This window comes from Aptenodytes forsteri, unplaced genomic scaffold, assembly GCF_000699145.1.
Source record: "Aptenodytes forsteri isolate BGI_AS27 unplaced genomic scaffold, ASM69914v1 Scaffold173, whole genome shotgun sequence".
In the NCBI taxonomy this organism is placed as follows: Eukaryota; Metazoa; Chordata; class Aves; order Sphenisciformes; family Spheniscidae; genus Aptenodytes; species Aptenodytes forsteri.
The window spans coordinates 2,626,925-2,649,592 of record NW_008794449.1 but is presented as its reverse complement, the minus strand read 5'-3'; the positions used below and the strand labels follow the sequence as shown (position 1 = coordinate 2,649,592).

Genomic DNA, 22,668 nt, shown 5'->3' with positions numbered 1-22,668 from the left:
TCCAATCTAAACCTCCCCTGGCGCAACTTGAGGCCATTTCCTCTCGTCCTATCGCTTGTTACTTGGGAGAAGAGACCGACACCCACCTCTCTACAACCTCCTTTCAGGTAGTTGTAGAGAGCGATGAGGTCTCCCCTCAGCCTCCTTTTCTCCAGGCTAAACAGTCCCAGTTCCCTCAGCCGCTCCTCATAAGACTTGTTCTCCAGACCCCTCACCAGCCTCGTTGCCCTTCTCTGGACACGCTCCAGCACCTCAACGTCCTTCTTGTAGTGAGGGGCCCAAAACTGAACACAGTATTCGAGGTGCGGCCTCACCAGTGCCGAGTACAGGGGCACGATCACTTCCCTGCTCCTGCTGGCCACACTATTTCTGATACAGGCCAGGATGCCATTGGCCTTCTTGGCCGCCTGGGCACACTGCTGGTGCACTCTGCTGATATGGTACACAGACTGTACCATATCCCTGGTAAGTCAGCTGCTGCCTTCTCCTGCCTGGGACATGGACTGCCCTGCTGCGTTTCTTGTTCATGAGTTAACTACAGACACATGGAGCGTCTTCTTCAGCTGCATTGTGGGATCTTCTGTCTCTCCCTGAGCATTGGCACTGGGAGCTTGTTGAAGCCAGTACCAGAGCTGAGCAGGACAACAGAACTGGTTTCATATCAAGCACAAGTTTGGGTTGGTGCTTCTTGGCCAGGTCTAAGGTTTAACTACGAGGGTTGTATGGGAACCCTTGAATTAGAAATCTACTGCTTCATAATTAATGTGCTTTCTCTGCCTAGGGAAATGCTGCCTCTTCTCCCTTTGGGATCATATTCAGCCCCTTTTCACGGTCTGAACCAATGCTTCTGATTCAAGCCAGGACCCTAAGTAAAATCAGGGGGAGTCTACTGGAGATGGATGGCTTTTGCCACTGCTCAGAGCCAACTTTGAGGAGCTCTCAGCTGATTGCGATGGACAGCTTGGGCAGGGAAGAGATCTGTGTTGCCTGCTGGGAGGGTTTTCATCTGGCACACAGCCCACTATGGAGAGCCAGCAAAAAAAGGAGGAGAAGGCACTTCCTGGCATTCAGGGCAGCAAAGCCAGGGGCAGAGACTGGACTTTGCTTTGGTGTCAGTTGACTCCCTGATGCAATTCAAGCCCTACAGCCTGGCTGGTGACCTCCCTCCAGCTGTCCCCAGGCTTCCTCTCTGTGCTTCTCCTCTGATGCTAGATGGCACTGCCTCCTTCCAACTGTCTCCTCCCTTCATTTTCTCCTTTTTCTTCCCCTTTCTCCATCTCTTTATCTTCCCTGGTTGTTCATTCCTGTCTTGTCCTGAGCATCCCATCTTCCTTCTTTCTCCTTCTTCCAGCTCTTTTCTAATTCTAGTCCTCTTTGTTGGAAATGAAATGTGGCCTTTGGAAGGAGAGACAGTGAACAAAGAAGGCACCTCCACTGTTCCAAGCTCTAAAAACACAAGGAGAAGTCAGAGATGTGTTTTGTGCTCTGAGATGGAGGTCCTGCACTGAGCAGCACCAGAACAGAGTCTACCAATGAACACGTGAATAGCTTAGTGCCTTGGGATTCAGATGTTGGTGTGAGGTCCCCAGACAATTAGTTGGAGCAGCTGGATTCAACTTGATGCTTCCCCTCCCTCCCTGTGACTCTGTGGATGGAAGGGAATCTTCCAACACCTTTCTGCAGTGTTGGTTTTGAGGGGGTATTTGACAGGAGGAAGGAGCTGGCTGGAATGGTTTTGCCACCTCGCCTGTGTCCAGTGTTCATCCCTCATGACATCTACAGCCTCAAAGAGATCAAAGTTGTCAGGGCAGAGAGCAACAACACAATGGGATTGCAGTTCTTTTTCTCATGGTAATGCTAAGTTTGCACCATGTGATGGGGTCCTAGGTGTCACACTAGGGAGTGTCGGAAAGAGCACTCTTCTGGGTGACATTCCCTACGAGGAGCTCAGACCATGATAAGCGTGGGGATTGCTGGAATTGAATATCATACCATGACCACTGGAGGACAGCAGCTAGGTGATTTTGACCAAGGGGAATAAAGGGCAAACAGGCTGGTTTGGACAGAGGCAACCTCTAGGCAGAGACACAGCAATGATCACTGTAGACAAAGAAAATACAGCATTAATCTGGTAGCAAACTGGGACCATATCACCTCTTTGGTTGCAGGCAAGAGAAGAGGACTGACAACAGACACCCCTATTATCACTCCTTCCCCTACCATCCCCACCATTTAAGTCAGATGTGCCCGTGAGAACAGAGAAATCCCTGTGGACACCAGGCGAAAGATCAACTGTGTTTAGCTGGGGAAGGGACCATCATTTTGCGTTGGTGGACACTCTTTTCAGGCAAGGTTGCTGGCTGGTTCCAAGCATACAGCTCCAGTGATGCAAACCTTTCCCCTTGCAAGTCCCATGCTCCAGAGGAAGCAAGATCAACTTTATGCTGAAGGACTAGGGAACCTAAAAAGCGAGCTGCAGCCTTAAGTGAGAACCCCTGGGTGGCTTTGGTGATAGCCAGGACAAGGAAGACCCACTTTAATTCATCCAGGCAGGGACTCTTGCTTTCGTCTTGAGCAGCACCAGTGCATGTACTGGAGCCAACACAGATTTATCCTGTGCTCCTGGTGCCCAAACCACATTTACAGGACTGAGTCGGTCCTTCTGTAGGAAAAGTTCACCCTGAAGGCTCGAGATGGATTTTTGTCTGATTGAGGACAGAGTGTTCAAGGGCAACAGGATGAGCTCTGTGACTGTGCCACATATTGACACATTGAGGAGTATAATCACTCCCAAATGCCAGGGAGATAATCAGTGCCAGATAACTATTCTCTGGTGATTTAGATCTGTCTGTCTGTCTTAAGTATTTATATGGCCTACTTGTCATATGGCCTAACTCTGAGCTCCTCATATTTGATGGATTTATCTTTCCTGAGCTCCTCTGAGAAGGTTTCCTCAAATGTTGTCATCACCATTTCATTGATGGAGAAACTGAGAAACAGACAGATGGGGACTTACCTAGTCACAAGAGAATCGACAGGGCAGTAAGGATTTGCCTGAAGGTTTCCTAAATCCAAAGCTAAAACAGAGAGCCTAGGACACGCTTAATCCTGATGGTGTCATGCCAGACTTTCCATGGGGCTCAGAGATCTGGGCAGTAAGATGGACAAAGCCAATCTTTTGACTGGCCCTTTGATATGACCAGCATGAGTAACTCATTTCCAATTTGCTTTTTCTCCTGGGCTGATTTTAGGACAGAGTCTGTGGCTGAGAAAATGCTCACCAACTGGTTCACCTTCCTTCTGTACAAGTTCCTCAAGGTAAGAGGAGGAGCATGGATGAACAGCTGCTTTAATGCATTTCTTCTTGGCAAGGTTTAGTTGGGGCAAAAACTTCCCAGATATAAGGGGAAAGGGTTTTATCCTCAGGAGAGAGCTCACTGCCTAATGGGAGAGGGGCTGTTTTCTGATCCACGGAGAACAAAGAGGGACAGTTTGTTAGAGAGGCAGCCTGTTGGTCTAACTCCTGTACGGAGGTGGGATCTAAGGGTCAGTGCTGAAACATGAAGGATTTCAGAGCCTGGTGGAGACCTGTATTGAAAACGCTCTCCTTTTACTAGCAGACTCAGATCTCCATCGCATGACGACCCATATTTTCAGCGTATAGTGGCTGGACATCTCCTACCACCCCAATTCAGAGGCAGTACTGAGGCCTAGTGCCTCCATCATACCCAGTGCCTCCATCATACCCAGTGCCTCCATCATACTTAACCTGCTCTACCCAAACCATAACCAGATCCCTGCTTAGTTTAATTTAGGGCCAAGCACAAGCTCTTCTTGGCATAAGGCTGCCTCAAGCCTGCCCTGGGCATGGCCATACACCCGCTGAGTACAGAGGGCTGGACGCAATACACCATGTAAACCTGACTGCTGCATCCAGAGCCCAGCAGGGGCTGAGCCCGTTGCTGCTTTGTATCCCAGTGGGAGGTAGGGTTGGCTTTGCAGGGTGCTCATCAGCAAAACAGCGAAAAGACTTGAGACACCCCCTGAGCCCTCTCGTTCCTCCTGGAGGGCCTCCTTGGGGTGGTGTGTGGTAAAAAAAAGAGGCTTTCAGCCTTTGAGACCTGCCGCTGACTGCTGTGTGATGGCAGTTTCCTCTTGGGGACCCACACTGAGCCTCAAGCACGCTAATTGTCAAGGCACCAAACTCAGAGCCAGCCTTTTTGGAAGGAGCTGGGCTCTGCACCTCTCCGCCACTCCCAATGCAGTTGCTAGAAATCCCTACACCTTACAGCCCCGTTTGGACAGAACAGCCACCCTCTGCCTGGCAATTCAAGGCTTTACAAATCAATCCTATTCCCCTGAACCTTCCCCAGGCACAACCAGCCCAAGGATGAATACATGGGAAAGTTTTGAAGGTCCCTGGAAGGTAATTTCAGTGACTTCAGTATCAGATTCCTGCTTTCAGCTGAAAGGAAAGGATATAAGGAGGTGACCCTCTAAAAAGCTGCTTTTATAATAGGCTTTTTTCACCCCACTCAGCTACTTGTCTTCTTGCCTTAGCCTGAACAGAGGCCTGATAAGGGCAAGAGACAGGCACACAGAAGCAATATGCTGCTGGCAGATAAGCTAATTAAGTGGGAGACAGGTGTAGGAACTGAGAAAGGGGCCACTTTGCTTCAGATTATTAACTTGTTTTTGCTGGGATTTACACCAGAGGAAAATGACCTTGCTCGTTGAGTTGGGACAAACTGCAAGAGGAGAGGGCAAGGTGGGGAGGAGAGGAGGAAAGATGGAGATATGAAGGGGAAGGGAGGCAATAGAAGAAAGCACGAGGAGAGGTGCATGGCAGCAGATGCGCAGAGGGAGGGCAGCAAGGGAGGAGAGCCTAGGAAAAGTGTGGGAATAGGAGTGCAGTGAGTGCGAATGATGGGAAGGAGAAATTAGGGAGAGGTGTGCTTTGCTGGTCCTGCCTGTGGGCTGCTTGTTGCTGTCCTGTGCTGGGCCCCACACATCTGACATCACTGATGCAACCTTACAGAGCCAGGGGCACATCTCCCCTGGGTCATGGAGCTGCTCCTGCCTGAGCATCCCTATTTGCCTCCAGCATGAGAGTGCTCAGGGAGACTGTGGACTCTGCCCAGACACCGAGGACAGGTCACCAGCAGTCCATCTCCCTTTCAGACCTGTCTCCAGGTCTTCTGGGACCCATCCCACCACCTGCTCCAGTGGAAAGCTCTGGCCTGGTGGCAATCACTTGAACAGCTCCTACAAGGCTCTGCAAGCCTCAACATTGCCGGGGACCACTGACACCTTTGTCCCGTGACAGGACGCTCGAGAGGGCTGGTTGCACTCTGTGGAAGTGGTGGGTCACCTCTATTCCCGGGCTGTATGGAATAGACTGATTCCTACTGATGCATCTGCCTCAAGTGGTTGGGGCTGGCAAGCCGTGGCAGTCATTGAGATGCTATGTAGGTTGGGTTCTGACCTCTGCTCCTCCTGTTTCACCTCACGGTTGTCTCTCACCCCTGCAGGAGTGTGCTGGTGAACCTCTGTTCTCCCTTTTCTGTGCCATCAAGCAGCAGATGGAAAAGGGTCCCATCGACTCGATCACTGGGGAGGCCCGGTACTCTCTGAGTGAGGACAAGCTTATCCGACAGCAGATTGATTACAAGACACTGGTGAGTGCTCTGAGCACACCTTCCTATGGGCTTGTCCAGCCTCTTCTAGCAAAAGGGGATTTAGAGAAAAGAAGCCAGTGATGGGCGTGCTGACCCTCTGGGACAATTTATTGTTGCAACCCAGCAGGGTAACCCTGCTGAAGACTGACTAGTCGCATCCCCTAACACAGCAAGGTTTGTGGCTGAAGCATCCCCTTGCAGAGCATGTTTGCAAAGACGGCTGCTTCCAAGTTACTTCCATTGTGCCCTGCGCCGTGCCCAGAGCACCTCCAGCTCCCCAAAGGCATTGCCTGTTCTCTGAAAGCATCTGCACTCATTGCAGGGCAGGCCGACATTGCCAATCCTTTACCATTCCTTGGATTAGGTGAGGTCCGGGAGCATTGGAAGACAAGTGTGAACCTTGTGTCATGAATACGTCTGTGAATGTGACGACAATAGATATGGGCAATTTACTCTGTTCTGTTAGACAAAATACTTCCCAGTATCTACCCCTTTTCCCTGGAATGATGCCCACCCTTCCAACATCCCTCTGAGTTGTAAGTCAAAGGTAACAGTCTTCCTACAGCAGAAAGGTGGGGTTGTCACTGCAAGTTGTCACCACCCTGAGCTCTTCCCTTGGAGGAGTGTGAAGTTCATGGTGGGGTTTCTTCCTCCTCACTCTTGGGTCCCCCCGGGGGTATCTTCATCCCCCCTCTCCCCATCACCTGCTCCATTCTCCCTGGTCCCCAGTGCCAGTGGCAGAGCTGCCCAGCGCCCAGCCCGGGCACACAAAGGGCTGGTGTTTGTTGGGCAGTGCCTGCCTGGGGTGCCAGCCCTTGGCCATGCGGGGTGTCCCCAGTGCTGAGCTCAGGCCCTTGTCCATGGGACACTTGTGATCACAGGGACACCCAGCTCAGGGCACGGCAAGCCCAGAGCCGTCCTGAGACCTTGTGGTGTTGGGTCAGTGCAAAGCCCGTGGCCTCCTGCAAGTTACAGCAAAAATAATTTTTATGAGGTTGTATCACAAAGGTCTTCTCTAGAATAATCCTCAACAGAAAAAAAAAAAATCTGTTTCTCCAATGAAGATTTCAACATCAAGGAATATGTTAGAGGTACACAGTGGAGGGACCTATTAGGTCTTCTCTAGAGCTGATGCAGCCATTCCTCTTGAGCAAGCACAAGTCAAAGAAAAATGAACTTGATTTAAAGATTTCAAGGGAAAGAATATTAATCCTTGTCACTGAGTCATTTGCTTCAAAATATAATTGTCTGCATGGTGAAAGATATACATTGCATATGTCCAGCTTTAGCTTCTACTCTGAGATTACACCCTTTTCCCACTTGATTAAAGAACAACAATTAAAGAGCATTAGATATCTCTTCTTAGTGTAAGTGTTTGTGGGCCTTCACTTTTTCCTGGATACTTTAAATCCACTGAGCTTCTAAGTCTCTGTGGGATGAAGAACACTTTCCAAGTCTTCAATGATCCTTCTAAATTCTTTATTTCCCATGTCGTTGTTCTCAGAAAACCCCAACCCCAAATTTTAGGATGGTCAGAAGATGCTCTGAATTTACCAGATTATTTTGTTTGCACTTTCAAATGAGGGACCTTCATCTCACTTAACTTTAGCTAGCTGTGAGAGCTGTGTCCAGTCGATGTTAGTTCCTTGACCTGTCTTAGATCTTAGCTCAGATGGGCTGATGCTAGAAATGCCTGCTTTTCTTCAGTAACTACAGGCGGTCTAGAGGTGAGCTTTGATAGAACACAAGTCTGATGGGGGGGTAGACTTTATTCTTATGTAAGACCACAATTTTATTTTGCATATTAAAAACGTGACTTTCCTATTAAATCGGCAGCGTAGTGCTTCTTTTCTATTACGTGTGGTTGTCTAGCAATTTGGAGGCCTGAACTCACATGGAGAGAGTGAGCAAAAGGAAGAAAAATGCAGACACAGAGTGATCGCTTTCACCAAAGGAAATCCCTTCGATCCTTTTAGGCTTGATATAAAGCAGCCAGCAAAGGGTAGTAATTATACATCAGCCTGAACAAAGCTCTCCTCCATTTGCTTTGTGTCGTTTGATGTTAATCAGCTCTCCCTCTTACATCTCAAGAGCAGACAAATATATCCCGATAGGAATCTCAGCAGATTTACAGAGATCAGCTTCAGTGAAGGAGATTAAGAAGCAGCAGAATATGAATAGCATTGTTCTTCCTTTCTGTTTCTCTTTTTTTCTGTTTTATTTTGTCCTTCCTCTACCTTCCTTACGCAGTCTGTCATCTTTTATTAAAAATATATAGTAACAAAATAAAGCAAGAACTGATTCAGTATTTGTAATATAGGAATTCCCTCAATGTCTCCTGCTCTCTACCAAATGCACGTGGTCACCACTGTGAGTTTGCAGTGTGTGCAGCTAAAATTCATTGGGTTGTTCATGTTTCATGAGTGCTAGATGACGGCTTGACTGAGTTAAATCACAATTCCAGCAGCATGGCGCATTGAAACAGGCTGTTTATTGTCATTATTCCAGGAAGACAAGGCCAGGGCTTCTTTTGGAAGGCATTTATCCTTTAGCTTTCATTAATCATGACTAAATATTTTAAGTCATGGTTTCGAATATGGTTTGAGTGAAAAGCAGATCCAAAGGAATTGACATATCCAGGGAGAAGAAAGAAGACAGAGCACTTTCAGACATCTGGAATTACTGACTTTACAATACACACCTCATTCACTATATTTAGATTGTTTCAGTCTGATTTCTCTCCAAACCAGATAGCTCCAATCTGCCAGGTCCTACAGTTCTCCCAGGAAGCAGCCCTCCGTGGCCTAGGGTCTTCGCAGTCTATAACAATTTCTGTACTTACTGGATTTTTCAGTCCCAGAGAAATTGAGCAAGTTACAGGTATGATTTACTAGAATAAATGTGTTGCAGCTAACCATTAGGTCTTCTCCCTACTTCTCCTCAAAGAAACACTCTCTTGTGTTAATGTCTTCGCTAGCAGTCAGTGCTCGTCATCTCTGGTCTGCAGTGTTATTAAAAACCCAGCTAGATTATTCTGTCTATGAGAGACAGGAAGATCTCATCCCTGCTGACTGCCATCTGCCTTTGCCAGAATCCATGATTTTTTAACCATTCACCAAACCAGAGTCCAGATGCAAAAACCTCACTCCCTACTGCCACTGCTCTGCTGTCACTGGGAGATGAAAGACCATCCGTCTCCTGTGTCAGCTTCATTTCTGTTAATACAAATAATGCAGGAGAGCAAAGACCTTGATGTGTATCGAAAGCTATCAAGAGTATTGGCTAATTAGTGCTTGGGGGTGGTAGGCGAGAGCTGCCCAGTATGTCTTGAGGAGTGGCATGCTCTGCGTGCTCCCTGCACACCTCGGCGGCTCCAGTGCTGAGAGCCTAATTGGATCATCTCTCCTGACAACATATTCTGGATGGATAAAGATGCTTTGAGCTGCCTTTGGTTAAGGCTTTTCAGGGAATTTTGGTGGCAGGGAGGAAGCCACTACTGAGATATAAGAAGGCTCTCCCATGCTTGGTCTCTTTGGGGGTCTTTCTCCTCCTTGCTCACTGCCAAGTCTCACTGTGTGCTAGCCTCCTTGGACCTTCCTTAGCCCAATCTAGAAGGGAGAGAAAGATGTCTGTCCCCAGGACAGAAACTGTAGTGATGTCCTGGTCTCAGGGCAGACCACTCAAACACCGCAGAGAACTCAGAGCCAGGGTCCCCATATGAGTAATCACAAGCTGTGCCTTTATTATTTCAATGCCAGTAATCCATAGTGGAGATCAGGGCTTAGCTGTGCTAGGCATTGCATGTGTATATACACTTAGAGACAGCTCATGGCTGGAAGGGCTGGCAGACAAAAAAAGCCCAAGGATGTAAAAAAAGGTCAATAAACACAAATCCAGTGAGATGATGTGCCCCGAGGTCATACACAGTCAGTGGGAGAGCAGGGCTCAGAAGTTACTACTCCGCTTGCTCCCAGTCCCATACCTTTTCATGTTGACCCCACAACTGGCACCGTCCTTATGTTATGCTGACACAGACCTCAATGCATGACGGAACAGTGGTGCCAAGTGCTGGTGTCCTCTCAGTGACAAAACATTCAGCACCTCCTTGAGTGACACTGAAGTTTCCTCTCCCCTTCACCCACCTTGCTAGCTCTGCCCCGTAGGGCTCAAAGGCAGGTAGTGGGTGACGGAGCAGTAACAGTGAATGCATTCAGGAGATCAGCATCGCAAAACTTCCCTCAGACTGACTAATGCAGGAATACAACACAGGCCATCTCAGGGATCTCTTCCCCACCAGTTGACGTTGAAATTGTATTGACATAGCTGAGCAGCACTGCAGGAGCGATGGGATTAGTTCTCTGTCTTACATTGGTTGTTATGAGGACAGCCCTGGGTGAAGCACAGGGCAAACCTTACTCTTCCAGTGAGACTGGAGCATGTGAGCTCTGCTAAATGGATAAAGCCAATGCTTAGATTTTTTTCTCTCCTGGTCACCTCCTACCAGGGACAATCTATAGAAAGCTGGGGGGACAACAGAGGAAACCCTTGGGAGGATTCCCACAAGAGTGGTAGGAATCTCTCCATTGCAGACACCTTATTATGATTAGGAGCTTCAGTCTGTTGGATGGGGAGCAGAGATTTTCAATCATCTGAGGTGTAAGGATGACTTCTATAAGGCCCGTGACAATCTCCAAAGAAGAGCCATGTAGTGCGTGCAGTACACAGGTGCAGCCTGCAAAATTCCAGGTCTTTGTTCTGAGAAAAGTTTAGTGCTCCACAAGAGAATAGTTGGAAAATACCAACTGAGAGTTGATGTGAAGCCTGGGGCATATATGTCAAAGCCACTGTGCTCTGGGAAGGGTGTTGCTTTCTATAAGCAATGCTTGAATTCCCTAAAATATTGAAAGGAGCCTCTTGACTGTCGTTGATATGAACACACTGGAGTTCAGGGGTTTACAGGTACTACCAGCTGCCCCCATCTATGCTTGAGACCACTAAGAGCAAACTTCTCTCTGCACAGCCCTTTGAAACATTGCCTTCCCTGCTCCTTCTTCTTCCAACTGAGCCAGAAAAGAGGAGAGCAAGGGCTACTGTAGTCAGGGCATGAATGATCGTGGCTCACCCAGGCAGAGTTTTTCTGCCATCTCCCAAAGTTGGCACCCCGTGAAATTCAAGGGCAACCAAGTTATAAGAGCAAATCACCTTTGTCAGCTTCCAGCTGGATGATGGTCTACCTTGCATGGTGGGTACTGGTATGGTGGGCACTGGTCAGCACCTGCAGGAGATGCTGGCCATTCTGGACCAGCAGCTAGATGCCTGGCAGGGTAGCCCAGATTATGTTAAAGAGCACTAAGTGCCTTCATGTGGGGAACTGAACTGAACCCCAGCTGTTTGCATCAGAGAGGAATCACACCACACAGCTTGCTCTGACTGGCATCAGCTCAGTTCATCTCAGCTGAGCTCAGATCGCTGAGAGAGACCTGCAGAGCAACTTGGTCTCCAGAACCATGTGTGACCCTCATAGCACTCTCAAAAGAGCTGTCCTAGCCTGCCGTCACTGCTTCATTTCCCTACAGATGTGCAATGGGAGGGAGCAACTAATAACCTCAACACTGGAGGCATTGCAACAGTGCTTTTTATGTATAGTTCTGTGATCCTTTGAGATGAAAGATGCCACAGAACTGTAAATCTGTGCCGTTGTTATTATTATCTGAACTGATGCTTCTTCAATACTTCTGGAAGTGACATATAAATAATAACATTATGATCTAATCGATATCTCATATTTACATCTCCCCTTTCATCCGGAAAGATCACAGAGCTCTTTGTAAGCAATATCTTCACAAGTCCCTCTTAGTTGAGTGTAACAGCACCAAAGGAAGCCTGGTGAGCCAATATATAATTATACTGATATGATTTCACCCAGTTTCAAGCCACTTTGAGATCCCACTGCATCTTAGTAGGTTAAGATGGAAAATGATGGAGAGTTCAGTACCTATTGCATACTACAGAATAGAATTTACAGTCAAGGTAGAATTTGTCTAAGGCATCAAAACTAACATGTCTGCACTTGTAAAAGTGGCACAGGAACATTTAATGACCGTATATAGCCAGGAGCATCACTGAACACTCCTTCCAAGTGCAAAGGTGTGCTAAGTTTATAAAAGTTTATAGACTTCACACTCCAGTAACCAGGAGAGAGCAGAATGCTCGACAAAGACATGGCCAAGAGTTAGTGGGCAGATTGCTGTTAAACACTGTGTGTATGTGTTTAAGGCACCCCTCCCTCCCTCACCACCCCATATGCTTTGCATTTACTCTTGGGCAGAGTCTTTGGAGAAAATGATATTCTCCTTCTGAGAAATGAGAGGCCTCTCTAGTTGGGTCAATTTTCTTGTTCTATATGTGAAAGCAAAAGGTTTTGTTGTTGTTATTTTGTGTTTCTTTTTTTAAGAAGCCCTGCATTTCAAATTAATAACGTTCTTCTGAGAAGGGTCTTGGTCAGTCCTGTGCTGTGCAGAAGATGGAGAAACTTAAGTTTGAGAGATTAAAGAGTACTTTTACCTGAATTGTCAACGTCAGGTGGCAATGCAAGGAGACCACTACTGAATTAGGTCACCTTGCCAGCTCTCTAGGGAGCAGGGAATGGATCAGAGGCCAAGGAAAGCTCTGGAGAACCCTTTGGATGTCAGTTCTGCTCCAACCAGGGTCAGGCCTGGCTGCATGTTTAATGGTTTCTATGAAAAGAGCGTGTCAATGACCGTTGTCTGGTACCATGTGGTGAATGCCATTTTTACTGAAAGCACCAGAACCTGAGCTGGTACTCATGGGATTTCTGGTATTAATATAGCAAAGACACCAAGGAGATGAGGCTGAAATGTAAGGGGCTGTTCCCACAGATATAGTAGTTTCACTTCACAGAGACAAGTGGCGTGAGACACAAGTTCGGAAAAACCTTCACATCAGCCCCAAATCACTGGCTGAAACATCTGGGAGCCCACAGCACTTAGCTGAGAGCCAAATTCCGAGTTACCTTTAATTCACTGGGCACAGACAGTGGTAAGGGTTGAGAGCAGCACAGGCATGGATGGATGCAATCCCCCTGCGTGAAACCAGGTCTATGTGCCCTCTCAAAGAAAGGAATACTCTTGGTGTACATTTTCCACCTTATTGCACTCTAGGTCCCTCTGGCTTGTAGGACGGAGGGACCTGCAAGAAGGTGGGTGCGTAAGGGTGGCCACAGGGTACTCGTGCTGCTCTGAAATGCACAGTGGGTCTGACTGCATCTCTCTCAGGTCCTGAGCTGTGTGAACCCCGACAACGTGAACAGCCCCGAGATCCCGGTGAAGATCCTGAACTGTGACACCATCACGCAGGTCAAGGAGAAAATCCTCGATGCCATCTTCAAGAACGTGCCCTGCTCCCACCGGCCCAAAGCTGCTGATATGGACCTGGGTATGTGAGTGCACAACGGGCCCTGATTGCCCCCAGGCAGGGGGGAGAGCGGAGATGGGAGACAGCCAAATGCAATCTAGACACTGTTTGTTGGGGCAAGTGCCACGTCTCCAGACTGGGTGTACCCTTGGTGTTTGTGCAAGGCAGAGCAGCAGCAATGGTGAGAGGGCAGAAGAGAGGATTAAATTGAGGCATATGCTCCTGGCTTATGAAATCTTTGGCCCTGAGAACTTAAAAAGACCGGTAGCCATCCTGCTTTTCTGCCCACAGAATTCAGCTCGGACAAGGGTATGGAAAAGGCATGACTGGGGTGATTCTCGCTGTCCTGCCAAAGACTCCTGGAAAAAGCACCAAATGCCCAGGGTGGTGGTGTCAGCAGTGTTCAGGCTGCAGAGATTTATTCCTCGCTCTTTCCTGAATAGTGAGGGTTTGGATTATATATATATTCTTCCTGAGATAGTCACAACCCAAGCAGTATTAATTACTTGTTGTGCGGGCACAGGAAAGGGGATGAAGCATCCTCTGTTGAGTGGGCTGCATCCATCTCACCCCTGACTGCTTCCCTCTCCTGCCAGCGCCCCACCGCCACCAGCAGGGCCGGGAGCTGCTGCTCTGAGGTTTCCTTTCTGCAGAGGACTAGGAGGTCTTAAGGAAAGATTAGTCCCTCTGTTAACGTATTCATGTGGGTTTTTTTCAGTGGTTTGCTCCTTCGTGCATTGGTCTGCTTGGAGGGTGGAAAGAGCTGCAGCAGCTTCACTTGCGTTTCTAGGCAGTTGTGCTTTTGATCTATGGGGCACACAGGGAGCTGTACAGCTCAGTGCAGGCGTGCCTCTGAAGCCAAAATCTATTTCTGCCCAAAATCTGGAGCAAGGATGCTGGGAGGAGTGAGATGTCTGAAGTTGGGGTCCAGAGGCAGATGTGATACTACACCTGGAGGCTACTACGGAATAATGTAGAAAAATCTGCTCAGGACATTGCTGAGGTGTCTGATAGGGAGCTGGGGACGGTATTGTGGCTGTATCTGCCAGAATTTGCCCTCAGTGACCTTCAGTGAAAGAGACTTGAGTGGAAAATGATGGAGTCTATAAAACCCAGCAAAGTAGAAGAGGAATCAAAAGGCGAAGGAATGGACTGGCACCAAGAAACAATTCACGGCAGTAATGGAGGCAGGAATGAGAAGTCAGGGATTAAAGTTGTGTCTATATGTGTGTGCGTATGTGTAGGGGAGGAGGGAATTCCTGACAGAAATTGCAGCAAGATTCCTGCTCATGAAAGGCAGTTAGAATAACGAAAGAAACTGCCAAAACCAGCAACAATAAAGAACAGATCATATACATCATCCAGAAAGGATCCAAGACGATTTTGGAGCTGCTGTGAGTCAGCAGGGGACTGGTGAGTGCTAAGGTGAGCATGGGGGCAGATAGGACAGGGCGCCAGGGCACAGTAGACCGGAGGACTGGGGTTTACAGCCAGATCTCTTGACCTCTCTGATGCTGGATGGTGGCCACAGAGCCCGTTACGTTTGGATCTCAGACTGAGTGTGAGAGGAAAGTAGTTTGTTCTGCTGTGGGGATGAATGATGTATCCGTACCGGGAGGCAGGAATTTTACCTGCATGTTGCAAATACGAGGGATAAATTGGAGTCTGCAGATTTTATTGTAGCTCTGACAACTGGCAGATACAGAAGTGTGTGTATGCGGGGTCCCAGCTGGAGCCTGACAATTTTGCATCCAGGACTGTTGCTGTTTTAAGCAGTATTGACCTGCTGAGTGGTGCTGAGGACCAGCAAGTTCCAGAAAGTACTTATGAGCGTGTGCACCCCTCAGAGGACAGGCGTCCATACTGACAGGAGACTGCTTAATGAGCAGCTGTTTGGCCGATAGCATTGATGATGCAGTTGGTGGGGGGGACACCAAACCCAAAGCAAAACACAAAAAAACCCCTCATCTAGTAGAAGTGTCTTGCCAGGAGCAATATAGTTGCAGGCTCCTTTAGCACAGCAGCTAACAAGGTGGGAGGAGCAGGGCTGGCATGAGTGAAGCAGGAACAAGAGGATAGGCACATCCAGCCACAGCTCCAGCCCAGCCTCTTTGCAAGAAAAGATGTTTGTTGGCACCTGCCACCCTTTGGTGACAGTGAAGGCAGCAAGGAGAGAGCAGAAAGCACTGCTGGCCGTTAGAAAGCAGCACAGAGCTCTCGGGATCGACCTGCCCCAGGCTGAATACTCAGAACTGCAAAAGCGGCTGGATCAGCCCCGCCAGTCCATGCTAAACAGTAGGTCAGAGCAGATGACTGTAATCTGGCCTTGAAATCGATGGTTTTCTAAACAGCAACACTGTTTTCTATTACCATTACAATTTTCTGGGCTTTCTGTCCATGCTAAGGCCAGATTGCTCACATGGAAGAAAGCGAACAAGCTAATGAGTTATTTTGAGTTGTTAAATGCAGGGTAGCTGCAGGCAGAGTGACTTGTATGTGTCACAAATGTCATAATGTTTTGCAGTTACCCAGACAACTCATGGAGGTGGTTGTCAGCTGAAAGCACTTACTTTGGACACCCTGAGGTTACATTTTAGTCCAAAACCCAAATTGCAGCCCTCCGAGTAAAGGCTTCTTTCTGCAGTGGCTATTTTTGTTATTATTATTTTTTTTAAGCCCTTGCCACAAATAAAATACCCCATCTTTGGGAAAGCATTGGGGTGTGAGGATCACAAAACAAGAATTTGGCTCCATGCTGAGGCATTCGTTCTTCCCTGTGTTTCGGCTGCTTTTCGAAATGGACTGCTGAGGTGATGGGAGCTGCTAGGTTGACTGTCTTGCACTCAGTGATGCTGTCTCAGGCTCATTGTGGACCGTGTCAGGGCAAGCTTTCACTACCTCATCGATGGTGCAGTACTGAGGTGAGGGGTTCAACCTTTAGGAGCCATTTAAACTGGGTCTAACTGTAGTATATTTACAGTAAAGCAGATGGCTTGCATACCCAGGATGAAATATTTCCCAGGTATCTTCCACCTATGCGTTCTGATATGAACTTTTTTTTTCCCAGCCATGGTGGTCCTTTCTCTACCCCAGAAGCAGAGCGGAGTTTCTCCTCTCTCCCTAGAGGTCATCACATACTGGACATTTACCCTTCTTTGTTTCCTACCCACCTGGTTGTACCGGTACCCACAGCATCACACAAAGGGTTTATTCTCCTATTTCCTATGCCAATTTGTCTCTCTCGTGGAAATTGCTGGGAAGAGAAAAAATACTCATAGGACTGAAAGCAGCCCCCCAGCTCTTCAGACTAATCTTTCATGAGCACAAGTGATCATGAAATAGGCATCGAGCCTGGGTAAGCCTCATGCATTTGTTCCACATGCCATTGCTGTGCACAGTCAACTACAAACTATTTCATGGCCCTTCATGGGAGACTTAGGGTCTTTAGGAAAAGGGTGGGAAGCACTGTATATGGCATGAACAATTGACTGAAATGGATTGTGTGCATCATGACCTAGAAGTGCCTGTAAAGGATGGTGTAACTGATGATGACTAGCTCAAATGAAGGCACTTGGAGTGATCTGGCAGGTCTTCCATCCATCTGGGTATTTCAGTTGCCCCTGAAAAACGTCTTCTCTGCTACACTTTTCTCCCTTGTTCAATGGGCACCTTCAGGGTGACCCAGACCAGAGAGAAGGCATGAGGGAGGTGTAACATTTTCTGTAGGATTTGAGGTGCAGGAGGACATCTCCCCATCTCCCATCTCCCCATAGAGTCATTCCCTAGCCAGGCATTGCTACAGCTCAAAGAAGCACCTCTTTGTCAAAGGCCCCTGGAATTTCCTTTTTCCCAGTCAAGCTGAACAGAAAGGTTGTTTCTTAAAAAAAAAAGGAAAAAAAAGAAAAAGAAAAAAAAGAAGTAATTCCTGCTTGCAATAAAAAGATACACTATCTGCTGAATGAAATATAAAGGCTTCACAGCAGCTGTCTCCTGAGTTTGCATTTACTGCTGCTCCTGATTGGAAGGCTTGATAAAGATAATGGGATTTTTTACCTCCCTCCCTCTCTCCCTCCCTCCCTCTGGAAGGTGGAAGTGTAACAAATTGGATTGGAGTATGTCTCTCCTTTGTGCCGGCTTGCAGAGAAGTGCGCAGATCTGATGAGAGGGGGGACTGGGTGCTGCCAGCGAGGACAGAGCTAACAGTTTTCACTTAGTGCTGTGAACGTGGATGTCAGGGTCACCTTTTCCTCCTTTGCACCCTCCCTTCCCACTCCCTTGCTCACAGCTATCGCATTTCCTTGCAGATCGGTGTGTGACCCCCTCAGCTGGCACTCATGGAGAAGGGGAGCGTGCAGTGCTCCTATGAGACTAGGAAGAGTTCGGGGACCACAACTGGGGGTCCTTTCCCTGTCATTGCTCAGGTGCATGATGAAGTGATTTGTGTTTGGACAGGGCAAACGGGCTGCAAAACTGAAGCCAGATGCTCTGAGCCTGCCCTGCAGGGTGTTTTCCCCCTTGTCTTGCTCAGGAGTGGGTCTTGTGCCGAGTCAGACTGGCCCTTCCTCTTCCTCGCGTGGCCCCTTTCCGCAGGAAGGCCAAGGGGAAGGGCTTGGTAATCCCCTGCATCTGTGCAGGAGCACAAAGGGCTTGAGGGGACATCCCATGATGTCCCCAGTTCCCCTGGAGCAGGGGGAAAGGTTCTGCTGCTCTGAGGACCCTGTCCAGCCCTTGAATACAAATAAAGCACAGAATGAGGAAAGCTGTGCCTACCCTTCATATCAGAGCCAAGTGCAACACTGAGAACCTGCGCGTCCCTCCCGAAACACTACGTGAGCGTGTGTCCCTTCCCAAAGATAAGTCAGAAGAGAGGAGGACCATAGTAATATGCAGAGCCCTGAAGGAGGGATGTCAGAGACACCGTCCCCAAGAGACCGTGAGGAAAGCACATAAGAGACACACTCTGTGACAGCAGAAGTGGCTTTGGCACTCTGTGGGGCACTTCATAAGAGCACCGTTTCCCAGCCCAGCCCAAACTCCAGCGTTTTGTGCTCTTCCCAGAAATGTCTGGGACCAGCTAGCTTCCAGGAATCCAGTCCGGTTGGGAATGAGCAGAGAGCATCACCTTCGGACATCACGAGGATCTAAGGAGCTGGAGTAAATGAAGGGCAGTTCAGGATCAGTGCTTAGCCAACGTAACCTTTGCTTCCTCTCTGAGTATCTCCAGCCAAAGTAACACCCAGCAATAAACACAGCAGCTGACCTCTTCCTGCTAATTTAAATGAATAATAAAGGCAAGGGTTGCTTTCCTAATACATTTTAATTATGTGATAAGAAAACTGCTGAAACCAAAAGAAATTTGCAATGGTCCTTGCATTTTTATATTAGCAGAAATAAGCAGGGGTGGCAGGTGATGTCTCCATATCCAAGAGTTCATTTTAATTAACTCCCGCAAATGAATAGACTTTCTGCTTTAGCTCTGGCTAAACTGTATGTGGTTGGGTCACTGTGACTGAGACATGGCAACCAAAAAGATAGCTTTGGATGGTCCAGGTTGTCCGTGGTTAAGCCACGGTTTTCCCTGGTGTCACCAGGTGATACTACATTTCTCTCCTTTTGGCCATGTTTATGTGTTCCTTGCCTATAGGCACGTCTGTGAGTCCCCTGTGGGGAAAGCTGTGACAATCTTCCACATGGAGCATCCTTCAAGATTTGAGCAAAAGGTGGTACCCTGGGGCAGTGACGGGGTGCTCCAGTGCTGCAGAAGGAGAGAAGCATTCATCATTTCAGGGTGGAGGCTGGAGGACTGGATGTGGTCAGAAACTGGAGCCCTTCTGCCCACAAGCATGCTGCTGAAGGCTGGTAGAGATTATATGCTCCACGGAGCAGGGTGTTGGTTCTGCCTCTGGCTCTCCTCCCCATTGTGCCTCTACTGTGCCCGAAGCTAAGGGCTTCTGGCTCTCCATCACTTCTGGATTTGAGTAGCAAGAAGCGTTGTGTGAGCAGTAATGGAGATGAACTGAGCCCAGCACAGGGTCTGGTGCTCTGCTGAACAAGACACTGCTCTGCCCAGGGGAGCCCTCTCTGTGGCTAGGTCTCGGCAGTTAGACATATCTCAGGTATTGATAAAGGCTGTGTCTATGCTGCTAAAGGAAGAAGGACCAAGGATGAATTTCTATCCCTGACATAAGTGACATTCATTTGCTCCTGTCCCATGGTGATGGCTAACGTACGCAAGGACAGGTTGGTCTTGCAAAACAGCCACGCTGGAGCAAGAACAGAGCCAGGGAGTAAGCTAAGAGTTAAGCACTGTGAATAATCAGGGTGCTAAAGCACCAGGCCTTGCTCTGTTCAGCTGTGCCAATGGATCAGCAGCTCTCTGGCCACTGTTTTATTTATCTGTATAGAGCTCAGCACTGCGTGCTGCTGTGCCCTAGCCTTGGACCTCTCATCTCTGTAGGCAACTGCTGTATATTCTGATCTCTATATGGTGTCACTCTTTAAAAGGGTGGGTGTTTCCTGTGCAAAAGTTGTTTTGTGATTGCAATATCATTTTATCAAGGGTAAAGAAAGCAGTCTGGATAACCTAGGACTTGACTCTGAACTTTGCCATATGGCTATGATTTTTGCATACTTTCCTGAACCATCTTCCTGAACTTTTAATAGTTCATCTGTCTTCTCTGTTCCTCTGGAAAGGGGGCTCTGGACATTTGTACTTTCGTATGTTGTACGTGATTGGAGGCGTCTGACAGAGTGTAAAGGCAGTGACTGACATGCTGCTACACGGATGCAGCCTCCACATGTGTGACCACATGGGTCATGGGCGCAGGGATTACCAGGACTCTGTCCCCTATCTCAGAGGCTCTGCGCAGCAGAGTTCAATGTCCCTGTTCTCCTTGCAGAGTGGCGGCAAGCAAGCGGGGCAAGGATGATCCTTCAGGATGAAGACATCACAACCAAGATAGAGAATGACTGGAAGAGGCTCAACACGCTGGCACACTATCAGGTAACTGTGTGAGAGGATGAGTAGAAGGTAGATCAGCTAAGAAAATAGAAAGGAGAAGGGTAAAGTGTTATTCTCTAAGATGCAGAGGTAAACAATGGTTGAGTGGGCAACAACTGGGCAGAGCCCCTGTGTTGAGTACATCCATCCTGTTCCACTGTTCTTGCGGTAATTGCCCTGCACAACATTAGAGATGAAGCCAAGGGAAGAAAAAATCCTCTGTCTCTCTCGAAGGAGGGACATCCCGGATGAGTGAAGGATGTGAAGAGGAGATGTAGACATGAGGAGAACACGAGTTAACATTTATCATGTAGACAAACAGAAAACAAGCCCTTCCATCCCCCTTTTTCCAATGCATCGAAGGCCTTGTAATGCTAGCAGAGTTCAGAAGGATGGAAGAGAGAAAAATGGAAGAGAAGGAGGCTTAGTGTCTGGAAGAAGGAGGAGAAAAGCAGCATGACTGGAGACCATGGTGCAGTGGAGTTGTCACTGACCTAGGAACCCTTGTTTTCAATCCCTGTCCTGGTCTATGTGACCTGCCTTGGGACAGGGTTTCCCTTCATCTCTGCATGACCTTGAGATACATAAGAGAGGGCTAAAGATGTCCAAAAATATCTTACACAAGTGGTAGATTGAATGAAAAATGGAGTTTTGGTCAAAAGCTCCCCCCACTCCTTCCTCCCTTGCCAAAACACCCCCAAAAAAGCACCTCATTAAGTTTAATCCGATGCTGACAATTTTGTCATTTCCTCAATCACACCTCAGCAATCTATGTTTCATAACAAGATTTTTCTTTTTTTCATTTAAGAGCTGACCTGAGGAGGCAGCAAGCAATCATTTGAAAAGGAAACAAAACTTTTCACTCCAGATTGACTGAAGCGTTGCTGGCTGACTCCAGAACACTTTTTTTACAGGGGGAGCAGGGATGTTTTCTATTTTATTTCACCAACAAACCAGGCATAAATTTCTTTCCCTTCTATGCTTTTTCTAATTGTTTGCTTCAGGCAACGAGCTCCCAGCTATAGGGATGAGCTGGGGCAGAACAGTTCCTCAGCTGCCAGGGTGTTGATCTCTACATCGTTTACCCTGGCTGTCCTGAGGGCAGACATGGAGCATGCTAGGACAGACACTGATATTCCTGTTGCCTCAGTTTCCCCATCTGTAGTGTGGGGCTAAAACTACACAGAGCCAATAATTGCCTTCCATGATTGCTGAAGGGCTATTTAATTAGCCTCTGCAGTGCTTTGAAGATGAAAAACTCTATTCAAGTGCTAATTATTATTATTACACAGACAAGAGTTAGACGTTGTTAGCAGGATTTTTTTTCACCCATCTCCTTTTTATGATGTCTTATTTATCACAGATATTCCTGATATGGCTCCTTTGAGCCACTGGCTTGTTAACATTTCTGATACGGGACCCACATGAACTGCCTAGCTGTAGAAATGGAAAGTCTGGCTCGTTTCAGAAAGCTCTGTTGTCTGTTGAAACAGTATCCCATGACATCCTGGAGCACAGTCGCTCCAAACCTGCTGCTTTCCACTGTCTGACACCCTCTGACACTGCGAAGAGAAAGAAGTTGTGGTAGTCACTTCAGTCCAGCAGTGCATTTGTCATGTGGAAGGGGGAGACTGTGCATGGAGAGGTTGACAGGATCAGTCAAAGTGGAAAATGTAGATATCCATTTCTGAGCTAGGTACCCAGATATCACCTGCAATCAAGGTGGAAGGAATAGAAAATTTCACATCAGTTTTATCATCCTTATGGGACATCCCGTCCTTGATGTTTGAAATAGCTCGGATGATTTTATTCTTCTCATGCTCCTGTTCTGCATAAAAGCTTCCTTGTGAAGAACCTACTGCCAGCTTTACTGAGGTTAATGCGAAGACTCACATCGTCGTCACTGGGCTTTGAATCAGGACCTGAACGGAGCAGAGTCTGCTTTGTCATCAGTTGTCCTTTGGCCCAAGTGCATGCTTCTAGTAGTGTAACAGGAGATTTTCTCTCTTTTTTGTTAATAGACCCACTGAAGAAAGCATTTGAAGCTTTGGGCTAAAACTAATGTCCTGCCTACAGTGACACTGGTTGACGGCTCAGTTTCTGCTGCTTGAATTTCTGCTGTCCTTTGCATGCTCCTCAGCCAGTTTTCAGAAGCTTATTGACAAAGTCTCTTTTTCTCTACAGGTGCCAGATGGATCTGTGGTAGCTTTAGTCTCCAAGCAAGTCACTGCCTACAACGCAGTCAACAACTCCACGGTCTCCCGGACCTCAGCCAGCAAGTACGGTAAGGGCCTGTGTGCTGATACGGATTGAGAGAGCACTGGAGGAGAGATCCCAAACGTCATGGTGGTTACAAGACACTGAGCACCAGCAGAGAGAATGATAAGTTGATATGATTGCTTGAGGAATGGCAGGAGGACATCTAAAACTTAGGCTACTGGTCCAAGCTGCTGATCCAAGTGGTTGGATTGCTCTTAGGAAGTACTTCTCCCTCATTAACAAAAGGAGGAGCCTATTGTCGTGGTTTAATCTCAGTCGGCAACTAAGCACCACACA

General features: G+C 47.8%; 1 protein-coding gene across 1 annotated transcript in view; it reads left to right on the top strand.

Annotated features, from left to right (window-relative positions):
* The window catches only part of PLXNA4 (plexin A4), a 462,713-nt gene that overhangs the window by 401,792 nt on the left and 38,253 nt on the right, over positions 1 to 22,668 (top strand). The window contains exons 22-26 of the mRNA XM_009290424.2: positions 3,252 to 3,318; positions 5,532 to 5,678; positions 12,974 to 13,133; positions 20,012 to 20,115; positions 22,297 to 22,396. Coding sequence (XP_009288699.2) covers positions 3,252 to 3,318; positions 5,532 to 5,678; positions 12,974 to 13,133; positions 20,012 to 20,115; positions 22,297 to 22,396 — 578 coding nt within the window. The remainder of the gene's footprint in view (positions 1 to 3,251; positions 3,319 to 5,531; positions 5,679 to 12,973; positions 13,134 to 20,011; positions 20,116 to 22,296; positions 22,397 to 22,668) is intronic.